Source organism: Hippocampus zosterae, chromosome 1 (assembly GCF_025434085.1).
Source record: "Hippocampus zosterae strain Florida chromosome 1, ASM2543408v3, whole genome shotgun sequence".
Lineage (NCBI taxonomy): Eukaryota > Metazoa > Chordata > Actinopteri > Syngnathiformes > Syngnathidae > Hippocampus > Hippocampus zosterae.
The window spans coordinates 5,881,265-5,908,950 of NC_067451.1; the positions used below are offsets into that span (position 1 = coordinate 5,881,265).

The 27,686-nt window shown below is 43.9% G+C and overlaps 1 protein-coding gene and 1 long non-coding RNA gene across 32 annotated transcripts in view; one reads left to right on the top strand and one right to left on the bottom strand.

Annotated features, from left to right (window-relative positions):
• LOC127604875 (receptor-type tyrosine-protein phosphatase delta-like) overlaps positions 1-27,686 on the bottom strand; it is a 313,271-nt gene that overhangs the window by 77,254 nt on the left and 208,331 nt on the right. For all 31 annotated transcript variants that reach the window (XM_052072299.1, XM_052072264.1, XM_052072256.1 and 28 more), the window contains exon 10: positions 17,160-17,340. In XM_052072299.1, coding sequence (XP_051928259.1) covers positions 17,160-17,253 — 94 coding nt within the window. In that variant the 5' untranslated portion in view covers positions 17,254-17,340. The remainder of the gene's footprint in view (positions 1-17,159; positions 17,341-27,686) is intronic.
• Positions 1-27,686, top strand: part of LOC127605352 (uncharacterized) — a 67,394-nt gene that overhangs the window by 39,424 nt on the left and 284 nt on the right. The window lies entirely within an intron of this gene.

A 27,686-nucleotide genomic window follows, 5' to 3' on the forward strand; every position in this document is an offset into this window, starting at 1 on the left:
GTCCAAAATTACTTTAACCGACAGTAAAATTAGTGGACCTTGATTACATCTTGTGATATTTCCTGAATGCCCTGCGATTGGCTCGCAACCGATTCAGGGTGTCCCCCGCCTACTGCCCGAAGACAGCTGGGATGGGCTCCAGCACCCCCCGCGACCCTAGTGAGGATCAAGCGGCTCGGAAGATGAATGAATGAATGAATGAATATTTCCTGAAACTCTTTGGCTTTAGCAGCTCCCCGGGGAAAATTTGGCTGGCCTGTTTCAGTTCAAAATATGCACCAATAAGCTTGGACGTGCTGAAATTTTCAGCAGCGTCAAAATCACTGTCACGTTTCACGCCACAGCATTAGCCCTAAAAACGCGGTAGCGAAGGGCTGAAGATGCCATGCCTTAAAAACACACACAAATTCAGTCATGCGAGTGTGAAGTGGCCATTTTGGTGACAAAACAAACTAGACGTCATTTGACCGACCGCTACCTCATTCGAAGCAGCCATGCGAGACAGATCCTAGACACTAGATTGCAAAAAAATGAGTACTCGTCGTTGCCTGTGGGTGGAACGTTGTTACTTATGGTTAACCGTGTGATGTATGTACGGTTAACCATAGGCCACTTTGGTTAACTAAGCCACAAAAGCAGCAACATGCACTTCGTATGGTGGCAAGTCTTCATCAATTTTGAGACTGCAAACACCCAACAGGACATCACCGTCCTCTGCACATGTTTACTGAGTGGTGTGAACAAGTTTGGAGCACTGAAATGAGCACGCAACTGCTTCCAAACCAATATCCAATCCTCCCGAGAGACACTGACAGTGTTCGGACGCTCTAATTTTTTTAGTGCAATGTTTGCAAAGGAAAAATAAAGTAGGGAAAAACGAATCTCGTCTTCATTGCAACCCCCCCCCCCCCCCCCCCCCGGGACACATTAGCGCGCTCGCGGAAGCCAGTTTGTCACTTAATAAAATGGCCCACTCAAACAGATGGCTTTAAAAGCTGCGAGGAGACGAGCCACACAAGCAGACATGAAAAGACTCCACTTCCTCCCGTCACGGCGGAAAGCAAACGGGAACGTAAATATTGAAACGCAGCACAGATGAGACGTCGTGACAGCTGGGCTGAGGGGTTTTTTTTTCCGACGCCGATGCAAAAACAATCGGGACACTTTCATTTGGCTTCTGAATTTTGGAAACTGAGTCATGTGTTAGAACGGCACCACAGAAGGAAATTTTGCATTCGTTTGTTTTGCCTCTTCAAAAAAAAAAAAAACGGAGATAAGTAATTCTAATTGTGCAGGCTGCTTGGTAGTCAGGGCAGTCTCTTGGCTGGAAAAAAAAAAAAAAAGAAAGAAAGAAAAAAGTTAATTATCTGATAGGATAGGGAGAGGCAGCCTGGAACGCAGCAACGGCATTTGTGTTCATTTTGTTATCCACGAGGCAATGGAACGATTCATTAACTAGCGCGAGCCAACCACCAGTTGTTATCATGCCGGGGCTGCACACTCGTGATGAAGGCGGACGGGGGAAAAAAAACACACACATATACATACATACATACATACATACATACATACATACATACATACATACATACATACATACATACATACATACATACATACATACATACATACATACATACATATATATATATATATATATATATATATATATATATATATGTGTGTGTGTGTGTGTGTGTGTGTGTGTGTGTGTGTGTGTGTCTACAACACAAACTATAATTATCCAAAAATAGTTCAGGATACGTTTAACATAAACAAACACACACACACACACACACAGATAGTTGAATTGATGAATAAGATAAGATAAGATATCCTTTATTCGTCCCACACTGGGGAAATTTACAGCCTCCAGCAGCAAGAATGTATGTAGAAAGAAGAAAGGAGAAAGAGAAAAAAAACCCAACAAACATCTTTCAATTAAATACAATATGAACACAATGGATAAATCACAGTACTAGCCCTCGAGTGCCAATATTTGTCTCCTGTAATGAACTCCACACACGCCCATCCAAGTCCAATATTTGTAGGAACAGGACACAATGTCAAAAAAAAGGGAAAAAAAATATAATATAATATAATATAATATAATATAATATAATATAATATAATATAATATAATATAATATAATATAATATAATATAATATAATATAATATAATATAATATAATAATAAAGATATATCCGTTTAATTTACCTGCACTTGTCTCGATGTATCTAAAAGTGTCACGGTGAGTAACAGCTTGCTGTCTATATTTTGTATATTTTTATGAGTGGCACTAAAAATCTGAGCGAGGGGGGAATAAAATGACAAAAAATGAGTGCCGAGATTGTCGCAAAATGCCGCGAGGCACTTTTGCGTTCCGCAGAGTTAACGGCTTGATCCGTTTTCTCACATAGATTAAAGGTTAAACAGCGAGCTGGCGCGCAGACGAGACTGTTCATTAATGTTTGCACCTTGAAGGCACTCACATTAACGGAGAACGCCGAGCCCAAAGCATCAACTCGAGGGCTTGATTAATGCCACGCTGCTAAAAATACATTCAGTCGCATTCCAAATGACAACTTTGATACAGAACCATTTAACAGTCAATGTAGCAGATACTAGACACACAACAAAACCCCCCTCCCCAATCAAAAGAAATCAAATTGTCTGCCGTCTGTGTCTGAAGCATCCATCCAAAATAAACAGCAGTAACAGATGTTTCCTGATGACGCTTATTTTAGAAATGTGTGCCGTATTTTCCGCACTATAAGGCGCATCTAAAAGCATTCCATTTCCTCAAAAGCCATTCGATGTGCCTTCTATATGGATCATTCTGATTTCTTGGATGAACTATTTTATATGTTCTATAAAGCACTTTATTACAGATGTAGCATTTGTGGTTCCTCTACATCAGTAAATAGCTGTATTGAATTGTATGTCCTTTAGTGTAGCTCCATCTAGTGGATGCATAACACAACAGCAGCCATTAGCTTCTATTCTACGCGCCTTATAATGTGGTGCGCCCGAAATATGAAAGCAGTTTAAAAATAGGCCAGTGGAGCTTTCAGGGTTCTGATGAGTCGAAGAGACTTTCTATGAGTGCTGTCAATTTTTAAACATGCATAGTAAGCAGAGGGATGAACTATATTGCGAAACATTCATAGTTCCAGAATTGCGCGTAGAAGGAGCAAGGGGATGATCTTTGGTGACAATTTACAAAAGACAAATCTGTATACATTTCCGTCACCAAAATTAGTTTCACTTGGCGACATGAAATTTGGGCATGTCTATCACAAGGATATCCACCAAAAAAGCCCATGCCCGAACAGATGAAGGAAATCTGCGACTTTGTTTCATAAAGGAATTTTAAGGGTCATTTCCGCCATTTCTAGTGGTCCTTCAAAAACAAGCTGCTAAACATGAACATGTTTTAGACCAGGGGTGTCAAACTCATTTTTTGTCGCAGTCCACTTCGGAGTTACGGCTTCCCTCGGAGGACTGGTGCAAAATTTCAACGTTATTTATTATCCATGACAATTTGACATTTCCATCCAGATTTCAGCAAGAATCATGACAATTGAAACACATGATTTGCTCCCGCGGGCCACATAAAATGACATGGGGGGCCTAATCTGGTCCCCGGGCCTTGACTTTGACACCTGTGTTTTAGACAGATGGAAAATGCTGATTCATGAAGTATTATAGCTTTCGACATCACGTGTGGTGAAGCGTGTATGGCTCAACGCAAACACAAAATCCTGATCAACAAATTTGCAAAAAAAGTCAACTGTGAGCGCAACCCAAAAAAATATGCAAAATAACTGACTGAACTCGACGACACTGTATCTTTTCGAGATTTTCAGCTGACAAGTAAGAATGAGTGTTATACGCACGCCACGCGACACGACACTTCTTGTCATCGTCGTGTGCGTCTAAATATGCCTTCTCGAGCCCCGCCCGTCAACAACATGTCGCGCAATTATGCCTAAATGGCGCATATGGCCTGTTATTAACTCGCTGAATGGCGACCTCTCTGGCAAGCGTATTATTTATGGCCATTTGGCTCGTCGTATGGATCGCTCAAGCCTTCAACAAAGAATGGCACAAAAGCCCAGCAATTTCTCCCACCCCCCCGCACCACTCCCCCCCACCCCCTCCTCTCCGCGTGTGATCCTCCCACTTTTGAGCAAAGCAATTCACCGCCAATAATACTGACATGTTGTGCAAGTGGCAATGTAATTAAAGGGCATCCCATACTCCAAAATCACCCTTTATCTGAGCGTGCTTCTAATTGTGACAATTGTACCATAAAGTGGCATTCACGAGGATGTCATTTTGACCGAGCACAATTAAGGTGCCAAAAAAGGGCATGGTTCAAACATGTATAATTTTACAGAGCCCCTAATAATGGTGACATGAAAGATTTTTTTAAAAAAAAGTGTTCCCTTTCAATCATTGCGAGATAAAGCAAATGTTTTTATTCATTTATTTATTCATTTACTTTGCGATGGGAATGTATTTTTTTTGAATGACTGTTTATGTATTTCTGTGTAATCTACCGGATAAACCTGTTCTATTTGATGTTCGAGTGAATTTGAAAACAAACATTTCTAAGTCCATGCCTCTCTCTGTTTTCGATGCACTGCCTTTTGTCAGACAGATTGGAGGTTCCAGTCGCCAAACTGGCTCGGAAGCACATCAACGCGGGGATAAGGCAATCTTTGTGAGCGAATGCAAAGATTCAAGGGAACGCAAAATGGTGTTATCTTTTTCTTCCATGTCACCTTAGGGGCTCCGGACAATTCCAAATCGGCACTGCAGTTTATAGCCAGTTTTGCCATGAGCATTGACCAATGACTGTGAGATCACTGTGTGATTGCTAAAGAGCTGAAGATCATTGCTGAAATCCTACTTCCCGCAGATGCCCCCCCCCTCAAACATATTTCAACTCTTCTACATTTACAAAAACAATGCTGTCATGAAATGCCCCCCAAACCTTTCAAGTTTGCCACCATTAATTATTTTGTCTATAAATATACCAAATCCCGCAATTAATACAAAGCCTCATGCCCCCACCCTCAAAAAAGATCCACATTCATCCCCAGTATTGTAAAATTACCAAAAAAAGTCTTAAATTTTTATTAGGACATTGAGGTTCGAAAAAAAAGGTGTATTTATATTCCAACTTGATATTTAATGTCTGATGTTACATATGCATCTTTTTATGCTTTTAACCACGGGTCCCCAAACTACGGCCCATGGGCCGTATCCGTCCCGCTGGCACATTTGACCCGGTCCTCTAACCCTCCTGTTGTCCTCGGGTCAAAATGACCTGCCACTGTGTTAAAAAAACGCCCCCAAAAACCCTAAATTATAATTTTTTAACTTGAAACTTTATGACTTTTCCTAGATTGTCCCCAACTGCAGAAACATTTAAATGTTGTTTTTATTCACATTTCCATGGAAGCTGTAAAAAAAAAAGTACAAAGGTGGTCTTCGGGGAAAAATAACCCATGACGCAAATTGAAATCAAGGTCACAAAGTTATTTACACACCACAGAATGTTTCAGTGTTTTAGTTGTGTCTCAGATCAATTAGTAGAACACGTGAATAAGACGGTAGCTGACATAAACAAGACAAGATAGGTGGTGTTCTCGTAGATGGCAGAACTCTTTTTTTGTGGATTTCAAGGGGCTATAAAGAGAGAGAGAGTTGTTTAGTTATTATTTATTTTCTGTTTTTTATGTGAAGAACTCAGAGAGGGTTATTCATTCATTCATCTTCCGTACCCCTTGATCCTCACTAGGGTCGCGGGGGGTGCTGGAGCCTATCCCAGCTGTTTTCGGGCAGTAGGCGGGGGACACCCTGAATCAGTTGCCAGCCAATCGCAGGGCACACAGAGACGAACAACATCCACGCTCACACTCACACCTAGGGATAATTTAGAGTGTTCAATCAGCCTGCCATGCATATTTTTGGAATGTGGGAGGAAACCGGAGCACCCAGAGAAAACCCACGCAGGCCCGGGGAGAACATGCAAACTCCACACAGGGAGGCCGGAGCTGGAATCGAACCCGGTACCTCTGCACTGTGAAGCCGACGTGCTAACCACTGGACTACCGGGCCCCCCCAGAGAGGGTTATTTAGTTATTATTTATTTCATTAATAGTGTGATTACTTGTTTCGTGACTTTTTTTCTGTAAATAACCTGGAAAGGGTTATTTGCTTATGTGTGGCTTTCTGGGAAACAATAATTTTTTTAAGCTCCCCTACGATCGTTGATGTTACAAACTGACACCCATCAGAGAAGGGAAAAGTTATGTGGCCCTCACAGGAAAAAGTTTGGGGACCCCTGCTTTTAACCCTTTCAGGGACAGGGTTACAGGGTGCATGGAAGGGTTAAGGTCGTTGAATTTGTGAACGGTGAACTGCAAATAGTAAGCTTGGCCTTTTGTCGAAAGGACGAAAATGGCACCTTGCATTGGAAAGGGTGCCACCTTTGTTTGCTTTCCTCTCAACGCATCTAAGAGCACTTGGCCGCAGGCCGCCACTTTGTTTTCACTGCAGGTGTCCTCAGATTGCAACGCGTTGCACTGATCTCGGCGCATTTGTGAAGCCTGTGAGCACCGAGATTCTGCATGCGGCATTTGGGGGGAGGGAAGGAGGAGGAGGGGGGGGGTTAATGGTGGAAGTCATTCGTCTCCGTGGAGACCGCCTCAGGATTGTTCGCCTTCCCGGAGGGCTGCGAAAGACAGAGCTCCGCCTCCACCCAGCTAGCTAAAAGCAGCCGCCATTGCTGGACGCGCATCGGGAATCTTTACGGCGTCGGATCCTCTTGTCACAGTCCATTTACATCGGGCGCTGTGATGGAGTGAAGTACGTCTTTGGAGAGCTGTCTTTCTCACCTTGCGCTTATTCAGGCACTTTATCTTACTTTATCACTGTCCCCTGTCAGCCCGCCCCCTTCTCTCTTGTTAGTGCTTTCTCCCCTCTCGGTGTTGACATTTTTGGAGGCCTAGTTGTATTTATTATGCTTTATTTGTTCGTTGAAAGCCTTCACCGAGAGCCACCGCTGGCCCGCGCTTATCTCCATTTGAATCCGGGCCAAAGTTTCTAAGTGCCTGTCGCACGATGAAACGGGAAGTACACATTAACACACGGAGTCTTTTGACGGTTGTAGTGCTTCGCAGAGCGTCCATCATAACGGGCTTTCCCGATGTCATTTTTAATCTCTCTTTCTACTCAATAAACAATTGCCGTGATTTGATTTGGTAAACGGTGACACAACGGTTCAGAACCCCTAAAAGTGTTGCCATAGATACATGAAAGTGACACGCATCCACATTCTGCAGTGGCGGCCCCCCCCCCCCCCTTCGATGGATTTGTGAATCCTTTGAACTGTTAAGCTCCCGTGATTGCAAACAAGTCGCCTGACATATTTAATCACAAACTTTTGCTTCCATGTTTGACAATCCCTCCACGAAGATCCCTTTAATCCGTCCCCATCTCCCTCCTAGCCTCATCGTTAGTGGCAGGGTGGTGCCGGGCGACTTTCTGCTGCTTGGATTTGTGCCCACGCGGTACTTCTTTACCTTGCAAATAAGATTCCCACCCTCGAAAAAATTTCACGCCGCAAGATCCTCCGTCTCTTACGTGGCGACATCTAATTGACCGCACTCCCCCCCGTTCCATATTTCATCCTGCAGATGTCCGTGTGACAAACAATGAGCTGTCCTTGCGCAATTATTCCCACGCCGGGAACTGCTTTGTTTGTGTCCAAATTATGCCATCGCGAGTGGGCGGAGTAAGTACTGTAGGTAATGACGAGACAAGCTGTATAACATTCTGTAAGTTCATCTTCCGAGCCGCTTGATCCTCACTAGGGTCGCGGGGGGGGGGGGGGGGTGCTGGAGCCTATCCCAGCTGTCTTCGGGCAGTAGGCGGGGCACACCCTGAATCGGTTGCCAGCCAATCGCAGGGCACACAGAAACGAACAACCATTCGCACTCACACTCACACCTAGGGACAATTTCGAGTGTTCAATCGGCCTGCCACGCATGTTTTTGGAATGTGGGAGGAAACCGGAGCACCCGGAGAAAACCCACGCAGGCCCGGGGAGAACATGCAAACTCCACACAGGGAGGCCGGAGCTGGAATCGAACCCGGTACCGCTGCACTGTGAAGCCGACGTGCTAACCACTGGACTACCGGGCCGCCACATTCTATAAGTACTTTTTCAATGTTATGATATATTTTTTTTTTTACAAAGCACTTTGAGCGGGTGGCTATCGCACCTGTACCTAATAAATTGTCCCTTTGTTGAGCTCCACGAACACCCATCGTAACTATACTAAGTGATGCTGTGACATGTTACATAACCTCGTTGGCAAGTACTATTTATTTATAACTTGGTACGATGATGTGGGTTTTTATTTTGCTTAGTTTTTTTTTTCAGGGGTAGGGGCGGGGCTTATTTAAAAAAAAAAAGCTTCATGCGGGTTTGATTCATTCATTCATTCATTCATCTTCCGTACCGCTTGATCCTCACTAGGGTCGCGGGGGGTGCTGGAGCCCATCCCAGCTGTCTTCGGGCAGTAGGCGGGGGACACCCTGAATCGGTTGCCAGCCAATCGCAGGGCACACAGAAACGAACAACCATCCGCACTAACACTCACACCTAGGGACAATTTAGAGTGTTCAATCAGCCTGCCACGCATGTTTTTGGAATGTGGGAGGAAACCGGAGCACCCGGAGAAAACCCACGCAGGCCCGGGGAGAACATGCAAACTCCACACAGGGAGGCCGGAGCTGGAATCGAACCCGGTACCTCTGCACTGTGAAACCGACGTGCTAACCACTGGACTACCAGGCCGCCCGGGTTTGATTGTACCACAAGTAAATTTCATCAACCACCAGGCCCGCTGCTCTGCAACTATAAGATCGCAAACTATTGATTAGGTAGAATTAAATTGTCTGCCCAGCAAGATATGGATTAATAATCGGCCAACTAATAAACTACCCTGACATTTGCCGCATCCACTCAATACTGCTTACAGCGACGTGCCGAGGCTCGGAATCGTTCGTTGTTCCGGCCATGTGAGACGAATCCTGGCGGTCTTGACTTTTGGATTTGGGAAGCGGGAAGTTGAATCCAATGCAATATTTGAGACTGTCTTGTTTGGTGTTTAGAGGAATTGTAAATTGGACCTGATCGATCTGTGCTTTGTCATGATCCGTTTGATTGGTTGTGTCACGCTAAAAAGGACAGCCCGGGACAAACAACAGTCCTAAAAATACAGGGACAAGAAGGCAGCAAGGGCGTTTTGCCACATCACCGCTTCGGCTTCCTCACGGCCATCTGTGAGCTCTCCTTCTTTGGCATTTTCACAAAGCACCCCCCACCCCTCTTCCATATCCTTTTGTTTGCTAGCTTTAATTAGCTTATTTTGTGACGACTAACCTCCCAGCGCTTCATTACAGTGTCTAGTCGAGGTTAGAAGTCCCAACAGGGCACTCGGCGAGATAAAAAAAGTTGGGACAAAAGATGATAAATGCCGCACATAGGCGTGCGCAATGCAACGTCGAGATAGTCTAATGGCTTCGCGGCTCGGGAAGGACGAGGGGAGGCTGTCAAGATGGCAACGTGATAAATTGCACCGGGGTCCCGGTGAGGACTGTGCGCAAGATGAAGAAAAAGCAAAATGCAGTCTAATTCATCTGGACTTGGTTCCTCCTCTTGACAAATTCAGTGCCAGGAAAGGAAGGCAAAGGGAAATTGTTTATTTTTTGGGGAAACGAACTCGGGGGCCCATTGCGCTTTCTTCGCGTTGGGATCTGCGTGGCTTAAGTAAAGCCGTGATGTCACAGCGTTGCCAACAAGGCCTCGGTTGTCGTTTTTAATCACGCCGACAACAATTACATGGTCGCCGGACATTGCTGCCATTGATGTCCCAACCGAATTTCAAATTGGCTTTCACCTTGTGGAAAATGGACTTGCAATGTTCGGGCAGCATCCAACTTGGCCACCATCGTGCACATATGCAACAACAAAAACTTAAATGTTTTCAAACATAGCATCACACTGCTGTTGAGTATACGGAGCTTAAATTTAAGAGACCACTGGCTTGAAACCGAAATTTCAGACTTCCTGCGACTTTTCCAACCATTTCTTCTCGAAATGTTTTTGGGGCTTGGTTATGATTGTGATGCTGAACAAATTTTTACATTTCTACAGTGCTCATTGCGTTGATTGGCCACCTTATAAGTCTGTGTCATGTGACGCTACAAACTTGATGCCCAACTAGTTTTTGAAATCTGAAGTTCAGGAAAAGTTGTTCAGTTTACTTTCAAAAGGGTTTGGAATTGAAAATGCTCGCAATAGCTCAATGTTGTTACAAGTAAAGACAATGTGCAGTGACGACATACATGGTATCTTATTAGAAGATGACACAATGTGCCAGATTTTGTCCCTGGGCTTGGAGTTTGACGCTTGTGGTTTCATGGTGTTTTTTGGGGCGAATCATCAATTTTTGCTCCAATACTCTGCCCAAAAAAGTGAAGGTGTGGACTCAAAATCAATACAACTGACAGTCATCTGTGTGTGTAGTATGCATTGCTCATATTGGGTAACAATCGGCATACAATCTCTGGGATGGGTTTGTCCTTCAAAGAACTGTGAAAATGGCAAAAAATTGTCCTGTCGTGATAAGACGCGTCCGCTGGCTACGTGAAAAATGGGCTGAGGGGGCCGCGTTTTGAGAAAACCGCAGAGGGCAATTTAATCAAATGTAAATTTCCGATGATATGCACTGCTATGACGCCACGGAATGCGTAGCTGCCATTTTCGCAGCGCGCAACGGATTAGCACAAATGCACAGCGCTGGGCTCGAAAACGAGCTGCCTTCTTGAAACGAGCGAGTGGAGGGCGACAATGAGATTTCCACTGGAGCAAATGTCCGGCAGGATGATGAACGATCTCGGTGGAGTGGCGGGAATTACAACCGACGTCGAGTTGACCCTGCCGCCTGCTCTTCTCTGGGCTTAATGTCATTGAGTGGGGAGGCAAACACGTACTGCATATGTGGGCTGCTCTTAAGAGAGCGTTCTTAATGCGTGTCTGTGCGTGTGCGCACGTGTATGTGTGTGTGCGTAAAAGGCAATACACTCAAATCAAATTAGCATGCAGGCAAATTAAGCAGAGGGATTTAATTTGAGCTGTTGTAAAAATGCTAATTTCGGTATAGCCCCGGAGCTCATATGCAAATACAACACTACTTTACAATAATTCAGATTAGGCCATGCATGCATAAAACACACACATTACAGCCAGCTGTCATCTGGGGAATAGAGGATCATTAGCCTTCGGACTAGCTGCGAGGTTATCCTGCTGTGCTAACATGTCGTCGTCGTCGTCACGTGCCTTCTGGGAGCCATATAGCGGATATCATAGAACTGGGAATGTATGCAGTTCATCTAAGTGTGTGTAATGAAAATATACTTAAATCTACATTTATAAAAAATGAGCCAGGGTTAATGTGACACGCTGCAAAATTTTAATAAAAGTTATTTTTCTGTGTGTGTGTGCGCACGTGTGTGTGTGTGTGTGTGTAGAAAAAAATTAAATGCGTTTAAAAAAAACATATCCTAAAACATTCTATTGTTTTTCTTTTGGGGGTAGGAAAACCTTTAAAAATTGAATCAATTTGGCATGCAAGGTCAGTGAGAGCCATACAGAAACCCAGCAAAATGTAAAAAAACGAAATAAAAGTATATTTTTTTTGTTTGTTGAATTTTGCATTGGCAAAAGTGTAGCTTAAACTCAAGTGCATTAAGGATAATAAGATGAGAAAGGGGCAAAGGGGGGAAAGCTGCTTTTAGTTGTATAAAAGAACGACTACTTTTTCGTACCATCTTTGTGGTAATGGACAACTTTTAGTGCACGGTGGGAAAAAAGAGAGGGCCGACACATTAGATAGATTCAGCGCTAAACGTGCCGGCGCCTGCGGAGGCCAAAGGGAAGACCGTCGATAGCAATTGATGACTTCGAGAGAAACGAGTGGCGGGTGAATCAATTCAAACACTTTTCGGCTCGCAGTCTGACAGAGTTCGCCGTGGCATGTGGTCACTGCTGGGCAAGTACTAATCAGTGGAAAAAAGTACTTTGAAATAGAAGTACAGGTACTTACTTGCTTAAAAAAAAAAAAAAAAAAGGGCAGGTAAAACGTAGAACAATGGATTCAACTCAAGTAAAGTTAAAGTAGTACAGGCATTGAAATATCTTTAAGTACAAAAGTTCTTTTGTTTTTTAAAATTGTTTTTGTTTTTTTGGTTTATTTATTTATATATTCATATATTATATTATATAATATATATTCAGGCCCGGTAGTCCAGTGGTTAGCACGTCGGCTTCACAGTGCAGAGGTACCGGGTTCGATTCCAGCTCCGGCCTCCCTGTGTGGAGTTTGCATGTTCTCCCCGGGCCTGCGTGGGTTTTCTCCGGGTGCTCCGGTTTCCTCCCACATTCCAAAAAACATGCGTGGCAGGCTGATTGAACACTCTAAATTGTCCCTAGGTGTGAGTGTGAGTGCGAATGGTTGTTCGTTTCTGTGTGCCCTGCGATTGGCTGGCAACCGATTCAGGGTGTCCCCCGCCTACTGCCCGGAGACAGCTGGGATGGGCTCCAGCACCCCCGCGACCCTGGTGAGGATCAAGCGGTATGGAAGATGAATGAATGAATGAATGAATATATATAAATATATTATTTATGATTAGTATTTATTTATTTATTCTACTGTTAGGCGGCGACAGCATTAACGTGCAAAACAAACAGCATTGTTTATATATTGGTCCCTCCGACTGCAATGATATTGTCCCATAATATTTTTGTTTCGCTAACCCCTTAACTGTGGTTTTTTTTTTGCATGAATGTGACACAGTAAGTACATTCGTGACGCCAATTGGTTGTCACCAACGATGACGGTGCCCACATCCGTCGTTTTGATAATTTGCCAGAGCAATAAACTTCTCTGTTAGCTAGCATTGGCTCAGGCTTTCATTCTGTTTCCATGTCTTTGTTGACACTGTGAACCCAATACTGAATTCGCAAATGAAATTTGCCTTACCTGTAATATTTCTTTTCCCTGACTACAGTTAGAATTTTTGAACGCAACACTCAAACCATTCTTTAAAACCCAACGTTGTTTTCCAAATTAAAACACAAGTGATTGCAGTTATTTTTTATTTTTTAATCACTTGCTAGGTGTATAAGGGTGATTCACCGACTCTATTTTTGGTGCAACTGTCCAGTTTCGTTCTGTTTGTCCATGGGAACAGTATTTATTAACATACCAGTAGTAAAAATTATCAATAATTGGGCATGCTAAATCATGTTAATTATTTGATGCTCACCGAGCATCAAATAATTAATAATTTGAAGTTAGAGGCGTATTTTCCACAGAGTTTTGGTGGCGTTCCAAATAACCAAGCCAAAGCATGCACATGTTCTTCTTTTTTTTTTTTTTTTTCATGCCGGCCCCGGCGGAGATGTTTCCTTCTTATCCGTTCTCCTTGTGATGGTTCAGCAGAAGACACAAAGCATAAATTTTCTTGCTTCGCCATCCCCTCGCTCTCACCGGGGACAATTACGCATCTCTTTCAAGGCGTTGCCAAGCATAATTTGCCGCACAAATTAAAAATGGACCACATTTGATGAAGGAGAAAATGAGTGGTGAAGGGGGTGGCTGTGTGGTCGCGGGGGATGAAAATGATGAGACAAAATAAACAGTTCCACAATCCTCAAAGACCATTTTTCAATCTATTTTGTGCAATGCTTCGCATTTTAGCTGGGAACAAACGTGCCATTATTTTTAATAGCAATTGTAGACTGGGTGCCGCGACATCCGGCAAACAGGGCTGGCTCCGAGCATCGGGCCATCTGTTGAGCAGGCCCACTCAGCCCTTTTGGGCTCCCGCATGCCTCATAGACTACGTCCGGAGCATCAACAGAGCCCCCCCCAACCCCCCTCCAACACGCCCTCCATCAAGGCCTACGCATTTGAGTCTCTGTGACAGAAAAGGTAGATAATTACACCTTGAGGGCAACAATGGCCTGTCACTCAGTGGGCACACTGGAAGAGTCTGTTTTTAGACTCCAATAATTAACCCTCTACGAAAACGCCTCTCATTGTAAAGCTGCTTCAGTTTTCTTTTCGCCGCTCTACCGTCATTTTTCCTACACCGAACCAATGAAGAATCATTTTGAAAATATGACATTATTTAGTAAGTATGGTACATCTGACTGTATGATGCCAGATGAAATGCCTCCAATCAGTTCTGGTTGTGAGACTTCATTTTCATATGGTAATGTTGCGCATTACATGACAATGCCTCATTCAAAAAAGTAATTGCCGTACTTTCCGCACTATAAGCCGCACCCAAAAGCATTCCGTTTTCTCACCGACATTGCGCCTTATAATCCGCTGCGCCTTATATATGGATGAATATTCTGATTTCATGGACATCGTATTTGAAATGTTCTGTCAAGCGCTTTGTGATAGCTGCAGCAGCGGTGAAAGCTCTATATAAACAAACCTGTATTGTATTGTATTGCCTTTAGCATAAGTCCATCTAGTGGATGCCTAACACAACTACAGCCACTATTGTAGCTTCTATTCTCTGCTACTTATAATACACTAGCTGGTTCGCCGCCCTCTGGGCGGCTCATCAGCTAGTTCCTGCGGAAGGCTGGTAAGGTGGGCCTTCGGCCCACAAAAGTGTTGTTGCTTGGTTCAACTTTTTGTTCATCTTCATTGCTTATCGCGAAAATAAAGAGATGTTTAGCTCTACTAAATAACTAACAATTTTATTGCAATGCTTGTGGGTAGACAACATTTTTTCGCTAAGATGCCCGCGCGATCGTAGTGAGCCACTGCCTGAGCGGCGCAGTGGCGGCGCGCAGCGGCACGGTGAAGTAGGTACGTTTTGAAAAGGGACAGACGGAAGGACAGACCGCGTGCGGGACGACGCGCAATATATATATAGATGAAAACAGTTTTAAAATAGGCCATTCACTGAAGGCACGCCTTATACCCCGAAGCGCCTATAGTGTGGAAAATACGGTACCTTATGTATCATAATTAGCACCGTAAGTGCGGCTCATTGACGGTATATTGCCATATCAAAGTGACTCCCATCGGAAACCCAAAGCAGTTTTCTTTCGGCACTACTGTCTGACATTTTAAGCACACCTATTTTAAAAACCAGTATTTATGTATGTTGCCAGAAAGGACTCCTTTTGGAGACTAGCTCTGGGTTTTCTTTCGATGCTTTACCATCATTTTGCCTCAAATGAACAAAGACTATAGCAGCTGATTCGCTCCGTACAGCAAACGGAAAGAAGGAAGGTAGGCAGAGGAAGGTTTGGGATCAAAACGTGTGTGTTGAAACGTGTGCTGATAGGTTCGATGTGGACAGCTGTCGTTTTTTTTTTTTTTGTCATGTCGATGGAAAAGTTGGAAAAATTGGCCCCATCAATTTCACTTTGCGTGGCTCGGTGCTCTCTGACCTTGGGTGAATTAGACCCCCCCTCCACCACCAGCACCACCACCACCATCATAATCATCTCCCCACTCTGTTGCACTCCTCTCCTATTCAGTGATATTCACACTGAGGGGGATTTCAGCGGGTGCAAAGGGAGTGATAAAACTTTTATTCATCCCACTGTGCCTCCCGAAGCTAATGATTCATGGATGCGGGCGGGGGGTTGAGGAGGGTGTCACAGGGCCAGAGCTCAATGAGGTTTGAAAGCTGTTGTCACACATCAACGGGCAGGTGCCTGATGTCGAAAAGCTCCATTCCCGACACTTCTCATCATGACATTCCCCGGCTGGGCTCAACACTTCTGCCTCACCTGATCGTTTCGCTCTGGCCGGGAGTTGAGAAATAGAGACTTGAGCACATTTTGATGGGAGTCACGGATCACCGGATGGAGATAACTTTCTGCGCCTTCGATTGATGAAATAAAGCTTTTTTTTTAATGCAGCTATTTCATTTGTGCATCGACAGGAAAATACGATCAGGAAATGATTCTTTGGGTACTAGGTGGTGCATTTTTTTTTTATTTTTTTTGTGTTTTGAAGCGCTTCCGTCTTGGGGGAAAGTTTGTTTTAGCTATCCTGATCATGACTCACACTCAAAGTTCATTCAGTAATCCCATTGGAAAGTAAAGTCATAAGTCCAAGTGATTGACATTTCATAACGGCGCCTGAAAAAAGTGAGTGTCTTTTCTTAAATGATGTTTCCTTTCACATTTTATTACTTTTTTTCTCAAGTTTCTTTTTATCTTGCCTATGAGACAAATTTCCCTTTGGGCCAATGAAGAACAGTGGTACATTGAATTTACAAGTGCACCAACTTCTGCTTGGTCGATTAGACAGAGGCAAGCCATAATTTGAGGTGTGGGTGAGCTTCATATACACCGCTCCTAAAGAGGTGTAAAAAAAATTAAAAAAAATTAAAAAAAGAAAAAAAATTCAATAAACCCTAGCATAATGCCCTGCAACATGGGCAAGGAGAGCCTCTGTTACGACTCAGCCATCACAAACTGTCAAAAAGTCACAAATACAAAATGAAAACACTTGCGAAAAGCAGCTGTGTGCCACAACTCACGCCGAGATTTTCACACTGAAATACACGGCAAACCTGACTTTAGCTCCTGATGTCATATACCAGGCCACGCCCCTTTAAGGCACACATCTAATACAAGGATACTAAACACATGAAATCATTTGACTTTATTAAACACGTTCTTTTCTTTTTTTTTTTTTAACATTCTCATGTATTACGTTTTATCATACAGTTCAATGCACTTTTCCTTTTGTAACAACAAATGAGGTGTGTTTGGGGGGGCAGGAAGAAATTCCAAGGGGGAACACTGATTGATGTAAACTGAATTAGCTGAGTCACGGCACCAGTGCATGCTCAACTTAGGGTACTTCCGGGCAATCTCATGGATGACAAGCTGACATGTTATGATCGACACTGCCAATCACTCGTCGCTACTATATATATATTTTTTTTTTTTTGACCGCGTCCTCTGGTGCAGGTGCCAGGTGATGGAGATGTGCGGTGCAAGAAGCAAGCAGGTCCACTTACTTTGAGCGTCAACGAGGTGGGCGAGCAAACCCAGGGCGACGAGCATCAGCGCGGGCCTGGCGCGGCGCATGGTGGGACAGCTCGGCACCAGCATGCTTTGGCAGCCTCGGTGGCGCTGGCTCACAGAGCCCTGTGAGTCAGTCCGCTCTGATTTCTCAGATGCAGGGAATGTAGTCACAGCCTATGCAAGAAACGGTAGGGGGGTGAGGGGGGGGGGGGGGGGGAAGAGAGGAAGTGAATGAAACAAAGCTGTTTGCTCGCCGGGTTTTATCTCTCCCTGCACATTTGTGACAGACCCCCGCACGGCCTCGGCTGGAGGTGCCACGGGATAGGAGGAGGCTGACGTGCTCGCGGGCGATGTTCTGACACTTCTCTAAATGGAATAGTCACTCCGAACCGCGTGTGTGTGTGTGCGCAGGAGAATGCAAAAGAAGCAACCGCACGCACAGATATGAATTCCCTCACACGCCAGTGTTGATTTTGACTTTCCGGAGACCACAAAAAGCTCCCCCCAAAAATACATTTCGTCTACACAGAGGGGTGCAAAAGCAGAAGTAACAATTGGAATTACATACAAATAACAATTAAGTCCAGTCTGGTGCTGGCCTTTACACATTCCTATGGTCTCGTTTTCACTCATGCATCCTTTGACACGGGGGTCTTTTTCAGTTTCACGATTCTTTTATACATACATCATTAAAAAGTGCATGTTTTTATGAATATACTTCATCTTTGACAATATGCCCTCAAATAAGAAATGCATTGCCGTAACATCTATAAGCAAACTATTCCAACTGCATATCTACTTGTGTATTTCCCGGCACTTTTGGATGTGACACTGACGTACTGGAGTTTAAGCACATCCTACTGAGGCAAGTATGGCAACGGTATTTTCTTCACGCGCATCAGGTGACACCATAGCCTGAATTTTCAGCCAATCCAATGCCATTTTGCTGAAAAAAAATGCATGTCATGAAGAATAAAAATCATGGAAAGGAAGCCCAAACAGAAAACAGTCTAATTAAAGCTGTGAGCAGTGATGAGTCTGCTTCTTCTGGACTATAATGTCACTCTTCTGTATTATCCTCATGTTTCAAGGTGAGTAGCAGTCATACAGAATCTTGAGGACTAGTTGGTCTTTTAAAGGACTGCTAGAAAAATGACTCCAAAAAGTCAGCTTTGGAACATTTCCTGTGTTGTTGCTGCTGGGTTTTTTTTGCGGGGGCGAGGGGGGTGTCATGCTCCAAAGTCAAATTGGTTCTGACCTCATTGCATTCCTCGAGTTCCATGGTAAGTCATCAAACTTTGCGGTCATTTTCCACTCGTCCGCCATGACGAAAACACCGTTTCTCAAATTAACACTCTCCATCTGTCCTGTACGGTGACTCTCAAAGTACGGTCAGAATACTATTTGAGTGTGAGGGTTCCCTCTAGTGGTGCAAGAAATAATTGCGAGCCAGGCAGAGTTCAGTTGTATTTAACTAAGCTTAATACATTTGCATTTCAACTTTTTGGTGAGGGGGAGGGTGCGGATGAACGGCTCAGTGTTCATGTATTTTTGGTTTTTTTAAATGAATCATTACAGAAGTACCGTTTCTTATTTTCCCCATCCTGTATTAAAGTCTCTGGTGGTATTTTGGAGCAAAGTACTTTACAAGGTGGTACTCTGTAAAATCCGAGAACCACTGCTCTCGTAAATGTGGTTCAAATTTAGTTGCATTGGGGGGGGGGGGGGGGGCGGGATCTCATGGACAAGTTGTCAGACAAGGATGGAAATTGACTTCCTGTCAATCTATCATTCCTTGAGACTTTTTTTTTGGGGGGGGGGGGGTCTATTCATGATGTCACAAGCACCCACCAAGAATCACGTAGCAAAATGAACCAGGCTCCGGGGACTGAACTGTTCTGCTACCGAACCAGTTAATAGATTACGCCTTCAAAACCTGACATTCGTTTGGCCTCGAAATAACACCGATAAAACAATGTCAGTGGATGCTCGTGTCTGGATGAAAAATGGAATTCTTTCACACGACACAAATGTCAAAACTTTCCCCATAGACGCAAAACAAATGTTGGGCTCTTTCCAGTGGTTGCACCCTCGTTGTGTGTGAGTGTGTGTGTGCGCACGTGTGTGTGACCGGCTCATTCAGGCTGGACCGACATCAGTGTCGGTTTGGGCTGACAGACCACAAGGCGTGTGGTACAAGTGCACGTTCCACTCGGGCCAAAACGGCCACAACTGCTCACCACCGGCATGTCGAAGAGAGCTCATTCGGCACGCCAGCTCATCAACAGTCTGTCGGTTTGTCGGTTGAACACAAAAAAAAAAAAAAATGTGACGAGGGAGCGTCCGTTATGGAAAACATCAGCAATCCTCCCGCTTCTTGTCTTGAGCTGATAAGGACCACAATCACGTCGAAGACGAGCAACAAACACACGCACACGCACGCACGCCCGCCCTCACACACACACACTCCACTCCACCCTTTTCTAATTAACACTGTGCATGTTGTCTGGCTTTGTTTAATAATGCACGATCGCTATCATCCTTTTGAATAGAGGCAGCATTGAATGGGAACACAATAACACCACCGGGGGGAAGAAAGACAACATTGTGGGGGGCTTTTTTTTTCTCCCTCTTTCTCTGTATTGTCACCGATTTTCGATGGGAAGCATCGGCGGCAGCGTAGAGTGGAAAGCTCACTTTTTAAAGAGCGTTGCACACTTTGGATGAGACACCTCGTTTTCGGTCAACTTTTGTTCCACTTGAATTATTTTATTTTTGTTATTTAGTGGGGTGGGGAGGGGTGGAAGGCTTTGATAACTCAAGTGTAAGGATTGGTTATTGTTATTATTATGAGGATGTACATTGAACGTATTTGCAAAGATTCCCCATGAATGCACCACATGTCCATCGGATCGAAAAATTCATAAAGAAAATTCATAAATTTTTCGATCCGCTTTATCCTCATAAGGGTCGCAGGGGGTGCTGGAGCCTATCCCAGCCGTCTTCAGGCAGTAGACGGGGGACACCATGCACCGGTTGGTGGCCAATCGCAGGGCACACAGAGACGAACAACCCTACTCACACCTAGGGACAATTCAGAGTGTTCAATTAACCTGCCTTGTATGTTTTTGGAATGTGGGAGGAAACCAGAGTACCCAGAGAAAACCCACGCAGGATGGCCTGAGCTGGGATCGAACCCATGACCTCCGCATTGTCACCTCTTACACCGTATGTGACATCCAAATATTTGTATGCAGAATTTTAAATTAGATCCAATTTTTTTTTAACAAGAAATAATTATAATTTTACAAGTTTTCTCCTTCCTGCTCCTTTTTGAACATTCAATATGTAAATTTATGGACTTATTATTTTAATTTCAATTAGATTTTGATTGTTTTGGGTTCATGGTTCATGTTCCAGCTAAAGATTTCAATCAATCAGTTGGTAATTCATTCCATTAGCGGTGCAAATATGAATAGTGTGCCGTATTTTCCGGACTATAAGGTGCTTCGGAGTATAAGGCGTACCTTCAGTGAATGGTCTATTTTAAGATTGTTTTCATGTAGAAGACTCACCACATTATAAGGTGCAGGGAATAGAAGCTAGGATAGTGGCTACGGTTGCGTAATGCATCCACTAGATGGAGCTACACTAAAGGGAATACAACATTATACAATGCAGCTTTATTTATATAGAGTTTTCACAACCGGTGCAGCTGTCACAGAGTGCTTTACAGAACATTTAGAAGACTACGCCCAAGAAATATAAATATTGATACATATATAAGGCACATTGGATTATAAGGCGCATTGCCGGCTTTTGAGGAAATTGAATGCTTTTAGGTGTGCCTTATAGTGCGGAAAATACAGTAATTGACCTCTCGTCAATTTTCTAATTCATCTATTCAACTATTTTAATCATCGAGCCAGCAAGTTCAAGTCGAAATCCTGACAAGTGCCAGCAGATGATTGACTGGACTTATTTTTTTTTCCTTCCCACACTCACAAACGAGGCTTCTTTTATGATGCCCTGATATTGCTTCTCCCGCCACGAGATGCTCTGCAGGAGGCTAATTGGGTCTAATGACCTTTGCCAGTGTGATAATTGCTCCAAAGGCACCTGCTGATACTGAAGGACCCGCAATGTGCCACGAGATACGTCAAAGGGTCAGCTCGTGCTTTTTCTTTGGCTTTGGGTGTGAGACCAGAGTGCTTGATACACTTTTGGACATTTTTTTTTACTCTTCCGGCTGGGATGACAACAGCGCGGGTGCTCAAAGTTGGTTCTCTTTGATTGAAAGAGTCACATTGAACATAACCCACATCTGACAACACAAAAATCGATAGTACAACAGGATAGTAGAAGTCGTTGAAATTGGGCAAACATACAGGATTGGTCTTTTTCAGACCAATAATCCACCAAGAGTGGGTGATAGACAGACCAGCATGGAGTGAATAAATTGATGATGATTCATCTGCTTCACCCTTTCATGCACCCTGTAACCTGATAACATGATAAGCTGTCAACTTTAGTAACTGCTGCCCCTGAAAGGGTTAAAAATATATATGGAGAGACAGATGATTTTATTTATCACAACCACTTGACAAAATAAAATGGAATAAATTCAACAAAGACTTTTTTCAATGAACTCAAGGAGTAGGAGTACGCCAATAATCCCGGTTTGGTACGCAGCTAGGCTTTAAAGGCAGTTCATTGTTTTCTTTTCCACACTTTCAGTGGAGGTGTCAGGAAATGAAATGCAACCTCAATAGTTTGTCTCCTTTTTAAGGTTTGAATTGTGTGAAATGTCTTCTACAATGAAATATTTTTGAAAGCAATCAAATGATGACAAACAAAATATATGTCATAAAAAAGGAATGTCTCTTGACAAATGTAAATGTCTTCTTTTTGAGGTTGACATTCGATGAAAACTAAAATTGTTTAAAATGCCATTGAATTAAAAATGAAATGAAAATGACACAAAGCCACAAAGCAGTAGAAGTTACCCCATACAGAAAAGCTCAAATAGTGTCTTTTAATAGTGTACTTTCAGGGACAGCGGTCACTCCAGTGGACATATGCGCATGTTATCAGATTACGGCTCATCATTATTGGTGCATGAATGTGTGAAGGAAAGTGCAACTTCGACTGTTCAACATTCATTCATCTTCCGAACCGCTTGATCCTCACTAGGGTCGCGGGGGTGCTGGAGCCTATCCCAGCTGTCTCCGGGCAGTAGACGGGGGACACCCTGAATCGGTTGCCAGCCAATCGCAGGGCACACAGAGACGAACAACCATTCGCACTCACACTCACACCTAGGGACAATTTAGAGTGTTCAATCAGCCTGCCACGCATGTTTTTGGAATGTGGGAGGAAACCGGAGCACCCTGAGAAAACCCACGCAGGCCCGGGGAGAACATGCAAACTCCACACAGGGAGGCCGGAGCTGGAATCGAACCCGGTACCTCTGCACTGTGAAGCCGACGTGCTAACCACTGGACTACCGGGCCGCCCTACTGTTCAACATCTTTTTCGGAAATGAAACGCACGGCGAGTCCACCGGGAACAATGAAAAGTTTGACGTGGACCGCTAATAGCGGAATCGCCGGCCATGACGTGGGTTCGCCAGAGTCTGATCACCGCTGCGTTTGTTTCGGGAGTAGCCTCATGTCCCAGGTGGGACCTCTTGTTTGTTTTTATTTTCTCCAGCGTCTCCTTGACTTTTTTTCCCCCACTCTCTCTTCGGCGGCAGCTGTTGGCTTCAGATGGATGGTCACGAAAAGAGCAAGACCCTGACCCGCCGCGGGTTGACTGATGATGCACTGGTGCACTATAGCACACAAGGTTACAACACTATTAGGTAAGCTTTTGGGACACCGAAGGGATGGAGGAGGAGGGGGGGAATTTTACCAAAGTATTTCATCTTTGTCTACGTGCTGGAATCACCCGCACTGACCTTGATGGCGCTCCGCAATGGCCGCAGCTAACGCCTTTTCAATGGCCGATGATGGCGGGCGCTGGATGATTGGCAGCGACGTTGTGTTATAGCTTGTCGGCACGTTGCAAAGAGTCACGCTCGACCTTGCATGTCAGCATGAGTACAAGCGGAGTGGGGTGGGGGGGTAGGGGTTTACAAACAAACAAAAATAAATAAAAAAAATGCGTTATCATGCAAACAGGCTGCTGCTGGAGGAGTCCATTGTGTCGTGTGCAGAGAGTGTGTCAGGATTTGGGGTGGGGCGGGGGGGAGAAAAACGTTAGGGATGGCAGTCAACCTGCAACGGGGCTGGGATTAGATTTACGCTGCGTGAATTTAGGGGCGGGGATCTGTCGAAATCATGTTACATATTATGAAGCGGGTAGAGGAGTGGGGAACAAAGGGGTGCAAATTAAATGGATAAGTGAAACAACGAGGCAGGGCAGGGGCACTAACGAGGAGGAGGTGAGGGAAGGGGGTGGGGGACATCAGCTACAGTGTCTGTGCTCCCTGAAAAAGGTTTTTCACTCAGTGAAGTTAAAATGTATGACTTAAAAAAAAATCAATCGGAATTGAGACGTTTGTGTTCCGACGAGTGGATCTGAATTTTATTTTATTTTTTTCGGATGAATGCTAGCACCTACTGTGCTAATGTATTCTAGCATTGGTCGTTGTGGTGGTACTTAGTGAAAAAGTTTCAGAAATACTGAGGACAAACGAATGAGAGCAATGCAGCATTTCAATATATGATTCATTTAAAAAATGTTTTAAAAAAATCTAAAATACAAAAAAAGGGGGCGAATCATGAATAGGTAAGGAGGGGGTGGGGGGAATGTCAGGGCATGATTTGATTGTTGTTATGTTTTCTGCAATTATCCATTCAAATCGATGTGTCCTAGTTATTAATAATCTGATATAACATATGAGATGTGAATCCAGATTCAGATTTATTTTGTTGTGACCAGGCCTGAAGAAAAAAAAAACTGAAAGCAATACCGGCTTTAAAACAACAAAATAAATACAAAATGGAGAAACAAATGTCACCAAATTGTCTCCATAAACATCCAGTTGCGCTATTCAATCAAAACACCTTGGCGGATGTTTAACTGCTCAATTTTGAGTGACAGATATGCAGCCGAATGATGCGCAGGAGAAATGAGGAGCCTTTTTCAATCTCCAATAAGCACCGTGAGCAGCTGAGCTTTTGGACGGCACTTGATTGTGCAGATGTGCCTCGTGTCTCGGCCTGTGCCCTTCATTGGCACACACACTCGCACAACAACCAAATAACAGTATGCGCAGGGTGCATGCAAGCATAGCCGTTCCGCCACACGCTTCGAGCGCTTCCAACCCCCGAACTCCAACACAGTAGCGCGTCTGTTTCGGGATGAATGATCTCGCTTCCGTGAGGCGGCGAGAGGACGGCGGGGAGGGAGGAAGGCAGAGCCGAGAGGCCTCCGACGGACAAAAGCAGCTGGGCGGCGCAGCGGCATTTAAAACAACTGGATGATGAGGATTAAAAACACTTTTTTTTTTCTCTTTGTAAACAATTGAACGCGGCTGGTGACATTTTAGTGCCTTCTGAAGTGCGGCCAAGCTGTTTGCTATGTAAATGCGAAACTGAGGACGACGCGAAGGAGGCGCAGAGGTGATTCGGGGGCCGAAGCGCTCTATTCAGAGGGCAGCAAAATAATTAAAATGCCAAGTGTCTCCCATTATCTAAATGCTAATTTGCTTCGATGTACACCCTGAGCTAGAATGTTACGCCACATTACGAGGCGGCGAGGCAATGACGGCGGTTCGAGCTGTCTTCAATTACACACGCCGCACAATGCGATCGCGTCGCTCAAGGTGATGCGCTGGATGTTTTCGTTTTTCCTGTGAGGTTCGACATGCGTCGCTTTGTATTCAGCAAACCACCGATATTTGGACACATTAATCATGTTGTGCTTTACTCTTCAAGGACAAACCTCTTAATTGTTCTATCTGAACAATGTAAATATAAAGTACTTATCAATGGAATAGACCTGTTTGAATTTCATATCATCGAAATACAACAAAATAGAAATCTCAACACCCCCCTTAGCCACCCTCCCCAAAATATATACAGTATATTTAAAAAATGGAGGAAAACAATTTCCCTCCCTTCAGTAGTCACAACTGAATTTTATATTTGAATGCTACAAACCCTCTTTTTTTTAAGATTAGATTTTTTTTTAAATGTGTCCCTCTCTGCATTATACATGGAAATTAAACAAAAAAAATCCTACTCAAAATGATTAGTCATTTGATGAATTAGTGTTGTTTCTCAATAAAATAAAACAGAAAATGAAATCAAATGCCAATGGGATGGATCTATTCATTTCTATACAACAGAAAAATGTAAAATTAGGAATCTATTAGGGATTCGCCCTAATAGAATCAGTATCAGAATAGCTTTATCGTCATTGTAGCACAAAATGCAACGAAACAGAAAACACACAATGACATAGAAAGACAATGACCAACAGGGGGGTACAGAACTGAAGACCGCCAGGTCACCTTGCAGATGAAAAGAATGACATGAGGGAGCGGGAGGGGAAAAACAACAAACTCCTGTAAAGGGAGCAGAGTACGGATTTTTTATTTTTTGGAGGGGGGCTCAGCAAACAGGCACACGTTAATACACAACACGCAGACAAGCTAACGCATGTGGAAGTGGGGTGGGGAGTGTCAGGGTGGAACATTACGGTCCACTTGCAGTGGGTCGGCTTCGCACGACACAGGGCGTCGCCACATACAATTCTACAGGTGCGCCATAATACTCAACTCAACTGTATTTATAGAACAGCCACCACTGCATAGATATTGCTGTACATGGAGCAAAGATCATTTAAACAACAACAAACAAAACAATAAATTAATAACAAAGACATGAGAAAGCAAAAAGAGTCAAACGAAAAATCAAGTGTGAGTCATGTTGGAAAGGCATTGGTAGAGAGTGTGTATTGCACAGAAGTGTGTGTGTGTACGTGAGTCTGTGAAACAACTTGTGTGACAGTCACAGCGCCAATGGATTTAGAAAGGGATGTCAAAAAGAAAAAAACTCCCCACATCACTTTTCCATGTTTTTGCGGCCTGATAAGAACCCCGAGTCAACATCCCGAAAGAGCACATGGAGAGCAATGCAAGCACGAGCTTATCAAAGCCCTTTTGCATGGAAATAAATCAGTGGCGGCAAACGTGAGGGTGGCAGGATGAAAATATGATTACAGATAGGAGATGCTTATTTGCTGACTACACAGATGCAGGTGCGTTTTGGTTGCCGTCGTTGTCCTTCCTATTTTATTTTCCATTGTGATAAGACTGCCAGAGGACACCCTTGGTGGGCGGGATGCCGGCATTTAAAGTCCTTTAAATATTAAGCGTGAAAGGATTCTTCGCTGTGGCTCTACAGCTGATTAATAGATATTTGGACTGCCCTTGAGATTTTTTTTTTTTTTTAGCACTTCAAGGTTCCACCCCGAGGCGAAATCAACTTGTTAGTAGATAAATTAGCGCAGTCACTTCGAAGCGGCAAACCGTTGGGCGACATATTTTTTGAATACTTCCGAAAACAGAATGAATCGGTTCAGGTTGGAGATTGAAATTCAAATGTCACCACCACCCAAATGTCAGTGCAGGAAATCAAAAGCGTTGTGTGTAACACCGTTTGACATTTTCAAAAGATTTCATTTGCTTGCATCCACCGAAATGTCATAAATTACCGTGAAAAAATGTTCCCAATTTTATCATGTTCATTGGTTCCACCAGACTCACTTGAGTTTTCCCGAGCCCCAAATTAAATTTGCATAAAAATAATAAAAAAAATCTCCAGTGAACATTACAAAAATTCACTGAGCCCTGACATTGTAGTCCACTGAATAAATTTCTTGTAAGTCCCCAACACCACCACCGGAAGACTCCCAATCCATGATTAAGGACTACATTGTCAAGTTTGACGTGGCCTCGCTGGGAGTTGACAACGGCCTTATCGTTAAAAGGGGGGCCACTCGCACCGTCGCTGAGGGGCCTGCACAAGTGTCATCAAAATGAGATAGGGCCCAGGAGCTGGGGGATTAGGCACTGCATAATTACATTTTTAAAGCTTCTAATTGAGCATTTCATTAAGCGACACCAAGATTTGGCCACTTGGAGTGAGGGAGGGAGGGAGGGAGGGAAGAAGGGAGAGAGAGCGAGAGAGAGTTTGGACATGCATCTGTTTGCATTTCAGCACGAGCAGCAGACTGTAACCTTGAATACAAGGGTTAGATTATTACCATGCGTGTCCCTGGCTTGTTTGGTTATTTATTTATTCATTGAGTTATGAGCTTATGAAACACTTACAGTGTTTGTCACTGTGCTGATCGTGATTGGCTTATTCAATGCGGGTAAAAGGTCTGTATTGTGATAAGCATATATGTATGTGAGTGTGTGTGTGTGTGTGTGTGTGTGTGTGTGTGTGTGTGTGTGTGTGTGTGTGTGTGTGTGTGTGTGTGTGTGTGTGTATATATATATGGGG